Source organism: Onychostoma macrolepis, chromosome 24 (genome assembly GCF_012432095.1).
Source record: "Onychostoma macrolepis isolate SWU-2019 chromosome 24, ASM1243209v1, whole genome shotgun sequence".
NCBI lineage: Eukaryota > Metazoa > Chordata > Actinopteri > Cypriniformes > Cyprinidae > Onychostoma > Onychostoma macrolepis.
The window spans coordinates 20,306,890-20,322,750 of NC_081178.1; the positions used below are offsets into that span (position 1 = coordinate 20,306,890).

Below are 15,861 nucleotides of genomic sequence, written 5' to 3' on the forward strand. Positions count from 1 at the left end.
CACTTTGTCGCAAACTAATTGTTTGGTATACCACACATAAAATATCCCTAATACCTGACAGATATCATTGAATCAGATGTCCTGACATACTATACTAGACTGTTAAGAACCTATACTGTATAAAAGAGAATCAGGATTGAGCCACTCGGCAACGCTCCCTCTGTGAAACATTTGGTTAAGTTTTGCTGACATTGAGTTTACTGGCATGCTTTTGAAGAGCTGTGTTTTTAAGACAGGATGTGTAGTGTAGGTTAGCAAAATGATGAAGCTAGAAAAACAGCTGTAATTGCTTACAGCACCTTTAAAGGGACAGTTCACCCAAAAATACAAATTTGGTCATTATTTACTAACCATCACGTTGTTGACTTTCGCTTATCTTTCGGAAACACACAATATAACATAAGGTATTTTTAATATCCATATGAATCATTTTTTGAAAGAGATGCAATCTATTTGTTTGTAAAACAGATTTAATTTAGGCTTTCATTAACATATATACACTGAACAACAAATACACAGTTCAAACCAGGTAAACTCAAAAGCTCAAACTTGCAAGACACACGAGAAACAAACCTCACTGGTTTTTGCGGAGACTCAAACATGCTAGTTTCTGCCACAACAAATGAAGCTGCGAGAAAAAAACCTCATTGGTTCTCAACCGTCAAGCAAGCACAACAGACCTTCCGTTTACCACATTTGGCATGGTCTATGTATGTGCGTCAAAGTGCCTAAATTGAGCCTGCTCATCACATGAAGAGATAGAAAAACTTAACCACTGAAAGTAAAGCAGTAAACAACTGAAACTCTGTCTTTATGAACACTGAAACAACAACGTTGTGGTTACATGGATTTTCAAATAGAGGGACAGAAATCTTTATTTAAAATAAATCATTGATTAAAAATATTTTATTAGTGTCTTAAGGGTTTGGATGAGGTAAGTAACTGATGACAGGATTCTCATTCCTGGGTGAACTTACTCTTATGCTTGGCATTGCCAGCATTCATACCTGCATTTACGTACTCGCATAGACTATGTATCGGGCCTAAGCCCCACTGGGAACTGCGGTATGATCTGCCAATCAGATCAATGATACTGAAAGCATTCCCAAAGTGAAATGCCAAGGTTTGCACCAGCGAGATGGGAACAAACACACTCTAATCTTTGTTTCGAAGAATGCTTAGATTAATTGTACTTTGAAGTTTACTCTACTGGGCACAAAGACACCGCAATGCCAGGATTAATTTAGATTTATGACAAGTTAGAAAGCCCTAAAAAGGAGTTCTCAGCATCCTCCCTGCTCCAGAGCTCTAAGGGGAAATGGGTTTGTGCTGTGCTTTCCAGCTCAGTGAGCAGTTATCCGAATTACACACCTCCAAAAAGACTCCTTTATGTTCCACTAGCATAAACCCCTAGCTCTGGAGCCAACTCCCAGCCCCCTCTCTCCCAGGATACTGTGAGTGATGTATTTGAGAAGGGCAGTGGGGGGATTGGGAGGCAGGAGAGAGAGTGGGAAAAAGAATGAGTGAGCGAAGCAGAGACTGAGCCAGAGAGAGCACAGTAAGAGCCTTTCCATGTTAATTAATACACGCTACGCTCTGGCACTAATCAATGTGACGAAGGAACATGGAGAGCAAAGGAGTAATTACTGTGTGGCTGAAAACTGTGGATCACAGACAGAATCAGTCTCCTAAAGAGACTGAGGGAAAACCAGGAGCCAAGCAGCAAGAAAGAAAGTCCAAAAGAAAGGCCAAAAACCAGGAGTTTTACCTGCTTTACCCTTGGCCTTCCTGGAGAGAACTTCCTCTTCGAGATGGCTGGCTTTCCCATACCTATCTTGGGAGTAAGGGGGAAGAATGTGGTGTTGGAAACACTGGGGCTGTATCCAGCCAGATTCAGGCCATGGGTAGGCGTCTGGCTTTGAGACATCTCCCTCGGTGAGGCTTCAGTGGAAAATGGGGACTGGGTCAACTTGGTTGAGCCCTCGGAGGACAGTCCTGGGGAATGCTTCAAGATGAGGCTCTTATCCTCAATGGGAGAGCTGAAACTGGAGAAACTGTGGTCGCTGACAGGTGTAGTGTCCATTTCCATGGTAGGACTGCACTCTTCAACCAGTGGGACACTATCAGGCTCAGGAAAAATACAAGTGACCTCAGGATCTGCCACCTTCTCCTCTTCATGTTCTTGTTTGTCTTGCTTCTGTCCCTGCTCAATTTCCTCAACAACACTTTGGGATTCTGGGACATCTGTCATACTTTTATCCTTCATACTGGAGGGGTCTGAGGGACAGACATCCATGGGTTCTTCCTCTTGTGCTCGAGAGTGTTTGGGGGAAGTTTCTTTGGTTGGCAAAGCAGGAAGAGCTTTTGAAACGTCTGCTTCAGGTTCATCTTCTGTAGTATCAGGCAGCTTATCCTCCATTTCCTTCCCCATTTCCAAAACACCAATGAGACTGTGATCCTGGTTATGGTCTTCAGTAGTGGAAGAGGCCTGAAAGGAGAGGGAGGGTACACCCACTAATGTGGAGGTGCACGGAGGAGGCTCGGAACCCTCTGTCAGAGTGACAGTAACCTGGATCTCCTGGGCAGGTTCAGCAGCTGCGCAAAAAAAAATAAAAATAAAAATAAAAATTAAATTAATAAAAAATAAGGTGTCTGTGGCTAAAAAAAAAAATACTATTTACTGCAAAACATTATACACACTACATGGACATCTGACTAAAAGAAAAACTTACATGACAGGAACTCTTCTGGCACTGTAGGAAGTGGACTAATACTGGCCTCTGGCTCCAATGCCACTTCCTCCTCAGCCTCATTTACTTCCTCAACAGCCATGAAGACATCTGGATAGGAAAGGGAAGTGTTGAATTGCACAAAGAAAAAAAAAACTGACTAACTATTTACTATGCTGAACATCCATAAGGATCAATGAAATTATGTTCTTTTCTTCTTCTACTTAATTTATTAAAAAATACATTAAGGCATTTCACACTTAAAGTGACATGAACATGCCTTATTAAAACAAATGAAATTCATTAAAATAATCTCTTATTAATGAAGTTTGGTTGGCATAATCTTTTAATAATAATAATAATAATAATAATAATAATAATAATATGTAAATTCACATGTATTCAAGGCATAAGGAAAACATTATTATTTTTTAGACTGATGACATTTTAGAGTCATTAAAGTTAAACTTTTGTTGAAAAATTGTCTTTATCTTGGACACTACTGTCATTGACTCACTGTTTTCCGGAATTAAAATAAATTGCTTGTGTTTGGTTGTCAGAATTCCAATTATCTTTGCTCAAACTGCATCGCAACATGCACCAAAGAATCTGACACACAGAACACTGGACCAACAGTTAGTAAACTGCTCGAAATAATGAAACAGCAGGTCACCTGGAATCTTTATCTCCACACATATATGGTCAGAATAATTTTCTGAGACTTTTACGTGACTTACGCCACAGAATGGCACCGCTAACTTATTACATGTTCAACCTCCCTGAAATAACCTGGGGTTAGTGTATTACTCAAAGGGCACAATCAAACCAGCAACCATTCATATGCTGAGGTTTCTTCAAACTCCAAAAAACCAGAGAGATCTTGAGACATGTTCAGCTTTAAGAACTTGAATATTACAGCTATATTCAAAGTGACCACTCACACCATCAATCAGATGAGATGCAAATAATTTAAACTGCTTTGCTTTCACAGAACTATTTTGCAATCCTAAATCATTCATCATTTGGTCTCAACCAACATAGCATGATTGATCAGAGAATGAATAGGGCAACAAAAGAATTATACTATTATTAATCTGTGTTTTTCTATATCCATATCAAATTCAACAGTGCTCTATTTGCCCCCTCCTCCACCATACATTTACGCTTCCCTCACTCTGAACAGGGAAGAGGAATACTTCAGCTGCCACTGCAGCCCATTGTGCCAGGCATCACCATGACAACATATTTACGAGCCCTGCTCTTGTTAGACACTGCTGAGATGGTCTCATACAGGGCACAGAGAAATGAATAAACAAACACGAGCCATGCTCTGCACTCTTTTTTTAATCACTCATACGCAAGACTTCAGAATAACTGTTAGAACAAAAACAAACAGTGTTCAAATGCCTTAAATAGGCAGGATTTCAAACTTCGAAGAACACATTTCCGAAACAACAAACTAAATTGATAGGCTGTAGGTTGAATGAAAAAAAACTAACCAAAAAAAGACCATTACTATGTTTTGTTTTTTTATTTATTTACTGGGAACCAGCATATTTAAAAAATAAAATAAAAATCTGATCATGGGATTCAGTACTTTAGCCAATCAGAAAACTTTTAGAAATAGGTGTTGATGTGTAAATGCTAATGGCTGTGATGTCAAAGAAATGACAATTTCATAATAAATCCTTTTCGTAGTTTAGTTTCAGTTAATTGCCTGGGGAAGTTACATAGCATATCAACTTTATTTTACAGAGCAAGAAAATCCTATTTTGCATGACCACCTGTAAAACGTTGGCAATGTAAACCCTATATATCATGCCAATAAAACATCATTAATCTAAACTGAATCTAACCTGGGGTGTAAAAAACAGTGTAGAGCCATCAAAGACTCATGATAGAGCAGCCATCATTCAGAGAGCTAAAGAGAAGTTAGGTTGGTTGCGGTGTCCTGATAACGTCTCTACACTTACAATCCACTAGCAGCACAGGGAAGATGAAAGCCTCACTGGTTTAGAGCTCCTAGCTATTTTTAACCCAGGCGGACAAGTCACGGTCTAGAGAATATCTTCCCCTCCCCCAGACTGCTGTGCTACAAAGAATGCTACAACAAATACTCAAATCTACACGTACCTACATAAATGCATACATACATCACCTTGTGTCTTCTGAAGTTGATAGTGCGTTTCTGTATTGTCTAATCACTTAGAAAAGTGCACATCTAAATTGACTTTTCCTTAACGAGCCACATGATTTGATGTGTCATACTAAACTTAGTGCAGAAAGGTGCAGGATCATTTGCGCACACAAAAACGGAATTGTTAAAATTATCGGTTTGATGATCAACAAATCAGCAGGAGCAATAGAACTAGTGCTCGTGTCTTAAACAGTTGTACTGTTTAATTACATAAATTTATTAACTGCGTTCATGTCATTTACAGATTTTCACTGATTAATTGCAGCAACATAATTAAAGATGATAATAGTACCACATTTTCCACAGAAATAAAAATGCTATGAGTTAAATTCATCTTTAATTTGGTATATTTTTTGTGTTTTCTTGTTTTTCCTCTCTTAAAATATGGAGGGCGGAGGAGAGAAAATTTCGGCCCTTCTTGGAGACTGGGGTGTCTAACACGTCTTTGTTTTTTGTTTTTTTTAAATTAAAAAAACTCCCACACTGGCGAGCTAACATTTCTCAAGAACCCAAAAAACCCCCACACTGGCGAGCTAACATTTTTCAGGTACAGGTGGAGGGTTTCAATTTCATCTGCCATCTTATCTCCGACGTGGTTTTGTAGAGCAGTAGTATCTGCACACTGTTGTTTTTGTCTTTTTTTCCATTTTCTAACAGGTGGCAACCAGCGTTAAGGTGCACTACTTGGATTGTCAACCAAGATAGTTATAGGCGCTGGATTATATTTACAATATTAGCATACGTGTTGTAATAACATGATATTGATATTTCATTTTTTAAATATTGTGACACCCCTAATAACTAAAATTACTGAAAAGAGGTGCTCTACCAACAAAAGAGGAGGTGCAACCAAAAATCAAAAAGCAATGTCAATTAGAAAAGGTGCAACACTCACTCTTGAAGAAATTCAACTTTATTAGCGTTACGTTTTGGCCTGGATAATGGTTGGATTTTTTCAAGAGGGAGTGTTGCACCTTTTCTAATTGAGACCGCTAAAAACAACACATAAAAATCAGCAATGTTTTAAAGGCTGCTCTATATTGTGGTCCTCAAAAAATTGCATTTCACCACTGGGGAAAGACAGAGGTTCAAGTCTAGTTGAGCTGCCCAGTAGAGGCAGCATGTAAACAAGCCTCGGGGTACCTCAGTGGACATGCAGAGTTCAAACAAGAGGAAAGGCCGCTGAGGTCATGAGGCATTGATGCGCAATGACTACAGTCTGACTGGTCAGACAAGGAAGAAGAGGAGATTAAAACAGGATACTGACATATTCCTACTCCAGAGAGCATAGCAAGTCTGCTGTCTGGCTGATTCTGCACACTGATGCTGGGTTTCAAACACCTATTATTGCTGATCGGGTACGCCTCAGGGTCTGCAAACTCCCATAAGCCCTCGCACTGACTTTAGTCATCAATACTCACCTGACAGTGTCACCTGGCAGCGTTGCACACTGCCTGAGAGCAAAGCAGATGAACTTAAAGGATTTACCATTCCCAGTGTGGGTATGACATCAGACGGGCTCTAGCCTCCAGCCTAACAGATTAACACTTCATAACATCATGAAAGAAGCAGATCTCAAAGCAGCTATGCAGCAGCTACAATCAGCCATCTGTGCTCAGGTGATTGTGTTGTTTGTGCACTGGGTCATGTGAGTAAGCGTGACTGTGGTTCTTTTCAGCCGTGTCAGGATGAATCAATGACGGCATCACACATCCATGGCAACAAAATGACTTTAGATTGGTGGTGGAGTCAAATTACTGCACCGTTGGGAAAATACTCCCTCTAACATGTGGCCATAAGACTAAAGGGGTTCTATAATTACCTACCTATAAATGTACTAAAGATGTCAAAAGTACTGTTACTTCAATGCCAAAACTAGACTAGAGCCAACAAGATTCCTTTTTACTAGTTTACCTCAATGTTTACCTCAAGTAAATGAAGCATCATTGATCGTTTAACGGTTTCTGGAAAGTTCAGCGCTGAGTCTGCCAGAAGTCCAACTGCCACATTCATGCATTTTGAATTGTCATGAATGACCCAATTGCTTATGGTTCTGGTGTGGTTCTCCACTTCTGGTTTTATGTTAATGGTAAGCAGTAAGCAATGCAAGACTAAAATGTTATCTGCTTTGCAGAAAAAAATTTAAAACTTTGCCAAACTCACATTTAAGTAACATATTTCAAATCAGCAACAAAATCTAATATATGTCCTGTTCACACAAAGAAAAGTGAAAAAAAATTGGTGTGATAAAATTTTAATTTTAATAAACAGCTGTTAATGCATCTGTTCAGACTGACACAAACATTCGCATGTCACCAATGCAACAGTTTTTTTTTTTGTACGGAGAGATGTTTAATCCTCTTTTCCATTGCACTGCGAAGAAACCTGGCAAACCCATACAATCTGCACTCATGGTCACTTCCCTAGATCCTCTGCTTTTTCTATAAAACTTTGACTTGGTGGCGCTCACAGATTTTTGCTGCAGAGGATGAATCCAGAACAGTCTCTTTTGTCTCTGTGCTCTTGTATTTGGTGGTGTTTGATATATACAGTCATGGCCAAAAATATCGGCACCCTTGGTAAATATGATCAAAGGCGGCTGTGAAAATTAATCTGCATTGTTAATCCTTTTGATCTTTTATTTAAAAATAATTCACAAAAATCTAACCTTTCATTGAATAATAAGAATTTAAAATGGGGGGAAATATCATTATGAAATAAATGTTTTTCTCTAATACACATTGGCCACAATTAACGGCACCCTTTTATTCAATACTTTTTGAAACCTCCATTTGCCAGTTTAACAGCTCTAAATTATCTCCTATAATGCCTGATGAGGTTAGAGAACACCTGACAAACTTCTTAATTATTGCCCTGATGGTGGAAGTGGGAATTTTCACTTCTCTAGCTCTTTTCTTACAGCCACTTCACTAATTTGTGAAGCTCAATTATCTTTTGCTGCACATCAGAAATATATTCTTTGCTTTTTCTCATCGTGATGGATGATTAAGGAAATTTGGGCTTTGTCCTATTTATATTTCTGTGAAACAGGAAGCCATGGCTGGATAATTTCATGTTCATAATCACCCTGGAGTGCTCAAAATTGTGAATATACTTCAGAGATATTTTACTCATAAGAATTTCTATGGGTGCCAATAATTGTGTCCAATGTGTATTTGAGAAAAACATTTATTTCATAATGATATTTACCCCCATTTTAAATTCTTATCCAATGAAAGGTTAGATTTTTGTGAATTTTTTTAATAAAAGATCAAAAGGATTAACAATGCAGATTAATTTTCACAGCCTTCTTTGATCATATTTACCAAGGGAGCCGATATTTTTGGCCATGACTGTACACATACAGACTGATACAGACACTTTTTAACTTTTGCATAGTACCAAATGTATCTGTCCATGACAGAAACGCTCCATATTCTACATTAACTGAATCCAGTATTTGTCAAGTCCGGTGGTGTGAACATGTTCAAGCAAGCAGAGACCAAAAATTTTTTAAATAGTATGCACCTATTATGCAAACTAAAATAATCATAATATCCAGTATTATTATTAACAGTAGATGCTTCTTTTTTTTTTTTTTTTCGGTCAGTGGTCAGTGAGTCCCTGCATTTTTTTTTTCTTGTTCTGTCTTTATCATGCTCCTTATTTTTGATCTATATTTTAGTGCTTACATGAATAATTACCTCTTTTTTATTATTACACAAATGTTTATTTCATCAAGAAACACTTTGTACTTTAAAACTATGTATGTATTTATTTATTTTTTACAAACCTTTTCAAAGTACTGTGTTCCGTGCTGTGGTATTAATTGACACTGAGAACTGTGAAATTTCACTAGAAATGTTAAGCTATGAAAATTCTGGTGTCGTGACAACCCTAGTACGTACGTGTGCATGTGTGCACTCAGTGTGTGTTTATCAGGAAGTGGGGGTGTGGTAGGGTTGGTTAACAGGTGGGCGTCTCTGGTCTTGATTAGAGCTGTCTCTCTTGGGGGCCCAACAATGGGATGATTGCTTCCTCTAGCTGCTGGCAGTGGCCCAGTGCATTGCTGCTGGCATGACTGGCTTTACAAAGAGCCCTTACAGCCGGGTCTGATTGTATCCTTTTCTGCCAACCACATGCCAACATATATCAACTCCCCACCACAGGCCCACAGGAAGAAAAAAATCATTGGTAATAAGGTGCAGTTGTAACCACTGCAAAGGCACACGGAGAATTCATCTCTTAGCCATCAGGCTACAGGAAGAGTCCATTCTTATTACAATTCCTAATAAAGGGTCCAAAGAAAATAAGATTTGCTTTTAGCTTCCAGTGTCTTGATGATAGGTCACCAGCTGGGACTCTGAGCACAGGAAGCTCGTAGGTGATTTGTTTCTTTCTTCGGTTGCAGTTTTTAGAGAGCTTTGTAGTGTGCAACCAAAATAAAATAAAAAATGTCTAACTCAATTCTCCTTGGTGGACTCAAAAACTAGCCAAAAAAGTCCACATGAAATGGCATCTGCAAACCATTTTACTTCTATAATCTGATTTATTGTTAGGTGAAACAGAATGAGAAAAAGTGAAGTGACAAAATGAGAGGGACTGGAGGACAGACAAGATTACAAAGACAAACTTTTTCCCTTGTGAATAAAAATGTAAACAGGGCCATTTTCATTTCATGATGACTTCACATTGTACTAGAGTGGGAAAATGTGGTCCCTACATGAGACTTAAAAAATGCAAACACTCATTTAGGGCATATTATGAAAGATGCATTAAGATGTGGAGGAGGGGTTTCTCAACCTGCTCACACACTTAGGTCTCTGGCTGAACTGACAAACACACTCACTGCAAAAAATGCTTTTCTTACTTAGATTTTGTGTCTTGTTTCCAGCCAAAATATCTACAGATTCTTAAATCAGGAAGGATTTTCTAGACAAGTAAAAATTATTGTCTTGTTATCAGAAAAAAACAAGTCAAAATTATGCGAGTTTTTGCTTGAAACAAGCAAAATAATCTGCCAATGGGGCAAGCAAAATAATATTTGAAATAAGATTAATTTGCTTACCCCATTGGCAGATTATTTTGCTTGTTCTAACAAAAACTCACTTAATGTTTTTTCTGATAAGACAATTTTTACTCGTCTAGAAAATCCTTCTTGATTTAAGAATTGTTAGATATTTTGGCTTTAAACAAGACAAAAAATCTAAGTAAGAAAAGCATATTTTGCAGTGCTGTAATTACAATCAGTGACAGCAGATAGGCTCATGCCTTACATCTTTGTCACACTCAATGCAACACCCTCTGTAACAGTCATGAAGAGTGCTTAACATCACAAGAACCGGCCTACAGCACCTTACAACTGACCAATAACACACACAGAACAGCAGTCGACAAAGTAAACAGCAAAAACAAACCTCAACATAAGCCAAAAACTCCTTACATGGAGAGTAGATTTTTAAACATCTAACTTTTTAAATATACTTATTCCATGGAAGAACAGACTTGTAATTTGTAAAATATATGATAATAAAAAAAGAAAGAAAAAACATTATAGACTTTTGCTAGATTACTTTCTCATTATATGACTTAAGAAAGAAAGAAAGAATCCTATACTAAACACAAAACCTAAGAAAACAAAACAATACCTTTTGTACTATATCAATACTTGATATGCAGGTTAATGCGAGGTGTAAACTGAAGTCTGACCACCTCTGATTGGATGACCAGACACAGATGCAGCTGTAAACAGGGTCTTTGTGTGGAGCAGTATGTCCAGCATCCAGAAGCGTACAATACTACCAACTGTATGGATAACAACCCCATCAGAAGTGCATCAAGTGCTGAGAGATGCGTACTCACCCTCGGTTGGCTCTGGGTCAGTGAACGAAGCCTCGTGGCTGCTGATGGGCTGATTGTGCCTGCTCTCCTCCTCTACCTGCTTACATACTTTGCAGGTGTACCCATCTTGCACCTGGGTGTCAGGGTCAGTGCCCTCCTGCCTCTCACAGTCCACATGAACCCATCTGAAACACACAATAAACAACCATCTGTGACAACCATCAATGCCCCAATCAAGGTACCCACTTTCGTCTAAACCCACCATCTTATTTATGAAAGCTGCTACTGATTGTTAACCTGTACAATAGAGGAATTTCCATTGTTAATACAAATTAAAGCTCTATGTTCAGCACCTAAAGTAGAAATGTGCAGCGCGTGGTAAAAATGTTTTATTTGAGATACATTTCTTGCATCTATCAATTTACATGTTGTACACAAACATTGTTCACTATAGAAATCAGTCTCTGTACACAGACATTGTTCACCTTACACCATGAGCATTGCAGTGTTTTCCATTAATAACCTAGACTTTGACCATAGTCTAATCTGTCCCACCACAGTTTGAGTTTCTGGTTCAACCACTAAGGCTGGACTATCCATTTGGCCAACCAATGGTAGATGGGGGGAGTATTTGGGAAATTTGTCTGGAATTCGACTCATCTGTGCAACACCACTGGGGATGCTAATGAAAACACATATGATATAGCAAACAGGGTGGAAACACAGAAAACACACTAGTCTATTTGACTAGTCAAATAATGTCATAATTGTAAGTGGTTAGGAAGTCTTCAACAGCTTAAAAAAGTATATATGTATATATATATGTATATAACCTTACCATAAATATAGTATGAGAGCTAATTACATACAATGGACTTTGAACTAATTATGTCAGTCATGAATTGTAACTCTCAATACATGACAGATCAGATCAGATCAGATCAGATAAGATCAGATCGGCTGTTGTGTAAAGATTCCATCCAAATTCATTACACATGATGCGGCACACAATTACATGTTTGACCCATGGTCAGTTCTCAAAGCAAGAGAATCAAATCAATCTGCCATACAAATTATATGAGCATTTTTTCACAAAGACATCATTGAGCCACTCTCTAAAGCTGCCGGTTCAATTACCGTGTTCTACGCAGACCTCTCTGAATTTGATAGATAATTTCTCTATTGGTTAAATCACAGTCTTTGAAGCCTGCAGAGAAGTAATCAACTATTATTTATCAAGACTGATCGAGTCTTCACAGTAATAATGGATAAAAACACCTGAGCCTGAGACATGCTAAAATACACAATATAGTAACAGCTATGATGTGAAATACTACAGTAATAAAAATAAAGTAATAATTAGTGTTGTCACGGTACCAAAATTTCAGTATTCGGTACCGATACCAATGAAAATCCACAGTTCTCTGTACCAATTTCGGTACCACATGCTAATTAAAAAACACACTATTTTTAATAATAAAGTCAAACTAAAATAAAATGTACAAAAATCAATGCCATTCTTTATACTTATTTAAATTGTTTCAAGTTTTTCCGCAATTAATAAAAGTATGAAAAACAGTAAGCAGTAAAGTTTCACCCAGATTTAATTTGTCTTTTAATTAATGAAATTTAAACACATTTTATTTTTTTGGTAAATAAAGGGGATATGGAAGAAATATTGTATGATTATTTCTTTAAAAATAAATATTAACTTTTTTCAATAGTAGTAATATCACATACATTCTACTAAATAATAGTAATATATTTCTGGCACAATGTCTTTAAGATAAACGTTTATTTTGACGGGTTGCTGTGAATACCTTTTATTTCTGTGTGTAGCTATATGATATGACGGTGGTTTTACTCAAATGAAACGGTAAAATGCTCGTGAAGTGAGACTCAGAGCAGTTCTGTAGATGTTGTTTATGTATTTATGTCCTCATTGAGACGGCAGATGCTGAAATCACCACGAGCGTCACGCGCGCTTCAGTGTGTGTAATAATAAAAAAAAATTAAAAAACGCGCATCTCTGCCATTCATTCATTCACACAGAGACAAGCAGTACATGCGGGATTCATATCTGAATCGACTTTTGCGGCTTAATATTTACTAGTCCGTGTCACGATTTGATTTAAGTGTAATGACCTACTTTTGATTGATTCATCCAAACTTTGACAAATTCCGTGGCATTCCGTGCTAAACTGTAAATTCCGTTTTTATAACTGGATTCCGAGATTCCGTCCGCGTTTTCTGCATCGCGGAAATCATCGGGCCGTATGTGTCAAGAACCGGGTTGACCGGGTACTCGGTACCACCGGTACTTAAAAAAACCTGGTACCGTGACGTTTTCATTTTTTTAGTACCGACTTGGTACCGAAGTACCGGGTCTTTTGACAACACTAGTAATAATACTACAGTAGCAGTGTTAATGTCATGTGGTAGAAACTAGTCAACAGGGACAGACTCTCCTTTAAAAACCATGAACAAACTAAGATAAAATAAAAAATGATGCAAGGAAAATACAATTTCAACTACTTTACACTTGTTCACTTGCAACAAGGATAATCTTGGTTTGTGTCAAACACAAAGAAACTATTCAAATTCAAATAACATTTAGAAACCAAACACTCAAATGCTGAAGGATGACAATGAATTTCCTTAATAAAACATCATTTTAATGGAAGTCTGTGTCCTATTGTTATTATGCAGAAACAGTTTTACTACAGCAATAGGTCACTTGTGACTGTGTGATATTGTCATAGCTGAAGGGGTCATTTCCTACCTCTTACAAGTACAGCATGAGTGTTTGTCCAGAGGGCCGCCAGAGTCCTGATTCTGCCCACAGATGAGGCAGACCAGCGCTGAATCATGCTGCTGTTGACATCCTTCACACATTACACCATTAGATGACCACTGGCCGTTAGGCCTCACGCCACACTGAGCACACGTTCGGCAGTTCTGCAAAACACAACACAAAATTCAATGTAACATCATTTACAATGATGACAGCAAACCCATTTAAAGTCTACATGAAATAAAAGACTAAATAAAAATTTAAATTAATAAAATTTACTTTCATTCTTATTTTCATTCTATAATTCATTAGTGCACATTATATTAACATTGATATCACACTAATCCATATTTAAATAAACTGTAAATAAAGCAGTCATGCCAACATTACAGTGGTGTAAACAGTATCGCTAGCACTACTACAGCATTATATGTTCTTATGCCATGGTCTGTCTGAATACTCGATTCTGATTGGCTGGCAGGGGTTGATTAAACTCGTTTAACTGCACAGGTAGTTCCAGGTCAGTTTAATCACGTTCTATATTAATGCGCTTCCTATAAACATTGGTAACCATAGTAACATACAGTTACAGTTGAATAGTAATACAGACAAAAATAACCGTAATTTTTATTGTTCCGGTCAAATATTGTTGCGCAAATATTATTAACATCTTTAATGTGAGAATGCTGGCAAATGACCATGTCATAAACGGGATAATCAACGGCTAGCTGTGCATTAAACGATTTGAATGCACTTCGCGGAGGCAACCACCCGACGCGCAATGCACAGCTAGCTGTTGATTATCCCTTACATATAAGCCAGTATTGTTGCTGTACTGCAGAGACCAACTGCTTCATTTATTATAAATGCTATGAATTGTTAAAAAAATAATAATAATAAAGTAATCTGACAATTCACATCTGAACAATGACACTTGAACCTAACAACAATTGCGAACTACAAACTTCATGGGCTCTCTTAAATCAATTTGGATTGAGCTCCAGCATAATTATGGCTCTATAAATCCTCAAAATCATGTTCATCAGTCTGCAACAGCTCTCAATAGGAGCAAAGCACCGGAAAATTCCATGTCAATTAAAAAACATACATAAATAAAAGGCACTTCAAGCTCATCAAGTGCAGCATTTCAGCCTGCAGAAGAAGGGCAAGTATCAGCTCTAATAACCACCCACAGACCCTTAGCAGGAAATCCAAGCCTTGTCAAGCCTCTGATGATGGACAGACTCCTGTGCTGAGTCCTGGATGACAGGTGGGGCTTCTTGGCCGCCTCCACAAAGTGATGAGAGGGATCTGTGTGTAATTTTGTTCAGCTTTTCTATTCTTTCTCATAAGCAGGATATTTAAGGGTCTGCTAACAATCTGATTACAAACTCAATTTAGGAAAGTATCACGTAGCCTCACCCTCAGATGACATACCCATGGACCATCTGTTGCATACCACACACAGACGACAATAGAGCTTTCGTAAATTGTAAGCTTGAATTTGATTGGCTGACTTCATGCTATTTCTGCAAGTAAGGTGCACAGATTTTTAAATCAGTCAACACAAAAACAAACAGTATGTTCCAATTACCTGATAGTGTTCTGCACAGTGCACTTCATAAGGCATTTGACCATCTTAAGTGGGTTTTCGAACTGTAGGAAGTTTGTGTTATGTATGAGTCGGTTTCCTTACAGGTCTCTAACAACTTGAGTATAAAAAGCTCAATTCATTTTAAGAAATACTGAAAATACTCATCAGTACATATAGTCAAGAATTTTGTACTGCACCTTCTGATTCAATTAAGACTGACTAGCAGTCAAATATTTTTTTGGTTCAAATCCAAGTTTGTTACATTCTGATTCATCTGGGAGCTAACTGGTTTGGTTCACAGGTTAAAATCCTTATGTAGAAAATAAATGTGGAAAAATACCTAACTTCTTTAGTCAAGATGAACATCTATTCCACAACTCACTCACGCAACTCAGCCTTCAAAGTGAGGGTACAAGAGAAGTGCATCAAAACCTTCCAGCACAGTATGCACATTAGGAATAATTAAACTAAAGTGTTTTGAAGGTAATGAATTCATCACAGTGATTAAATCAAGCTACAGCATCAATCCAGAGCGAATATAGACTATGCTGGTGAGATGAAAACCAATGCACTCTTCAATCTCACAGTCCATAAACATACCAAAAAGAAAGAGGTGTGTGCTGCGAGTTATAGGCTCAAAGCAGAAATGAAAGCACTGTGTGCCTCTACTCACAGCAGGCCAGAGTCACTGTCACAATGCTGGTTG

The 15,861-nt window shown here is 37.8% G+C and overlaps 1 protein-coding gene across 8 annotated transcripts in view; it reads right to left on the minus strand.

Annotated features, from left to right (window-relative positions):
* Window positions 1-15,861, minus strand: part of kmt2ca (lysine (K)-specific methyltransferase 2Ca) — a 149,911-nt gene that overhangs the window by 64,285 nt on the left and 69,765 nt on the right. For all 8 annotated transcript variants that reach the window (XM_058765623.1, XM_058765622.1, XM_058765621.1 and 5 more), the window contains exons 11-14: window positions 13,550-13,725; window positions 10,789-10,952; window positions 2,733-2,840; window positions 1,769-2,595 (exon numbers count right to left, since the gene is read on the minus strand). In XM_058765623.1, the coding sequence (XP_058621606.1) occupies window positions 1,769-2,595; window positions 2,733-2,840; window positions 10,789-10,952; window positions 13,550-13,725 (1,275 nt within the window). The remainder of the gene's footprint in view (window positions 1-1,768; window positions 2,596-2,732; window positions 2,841-10,788; window positions 10,953-13,549; window positions 13,726-15,861) is intronic.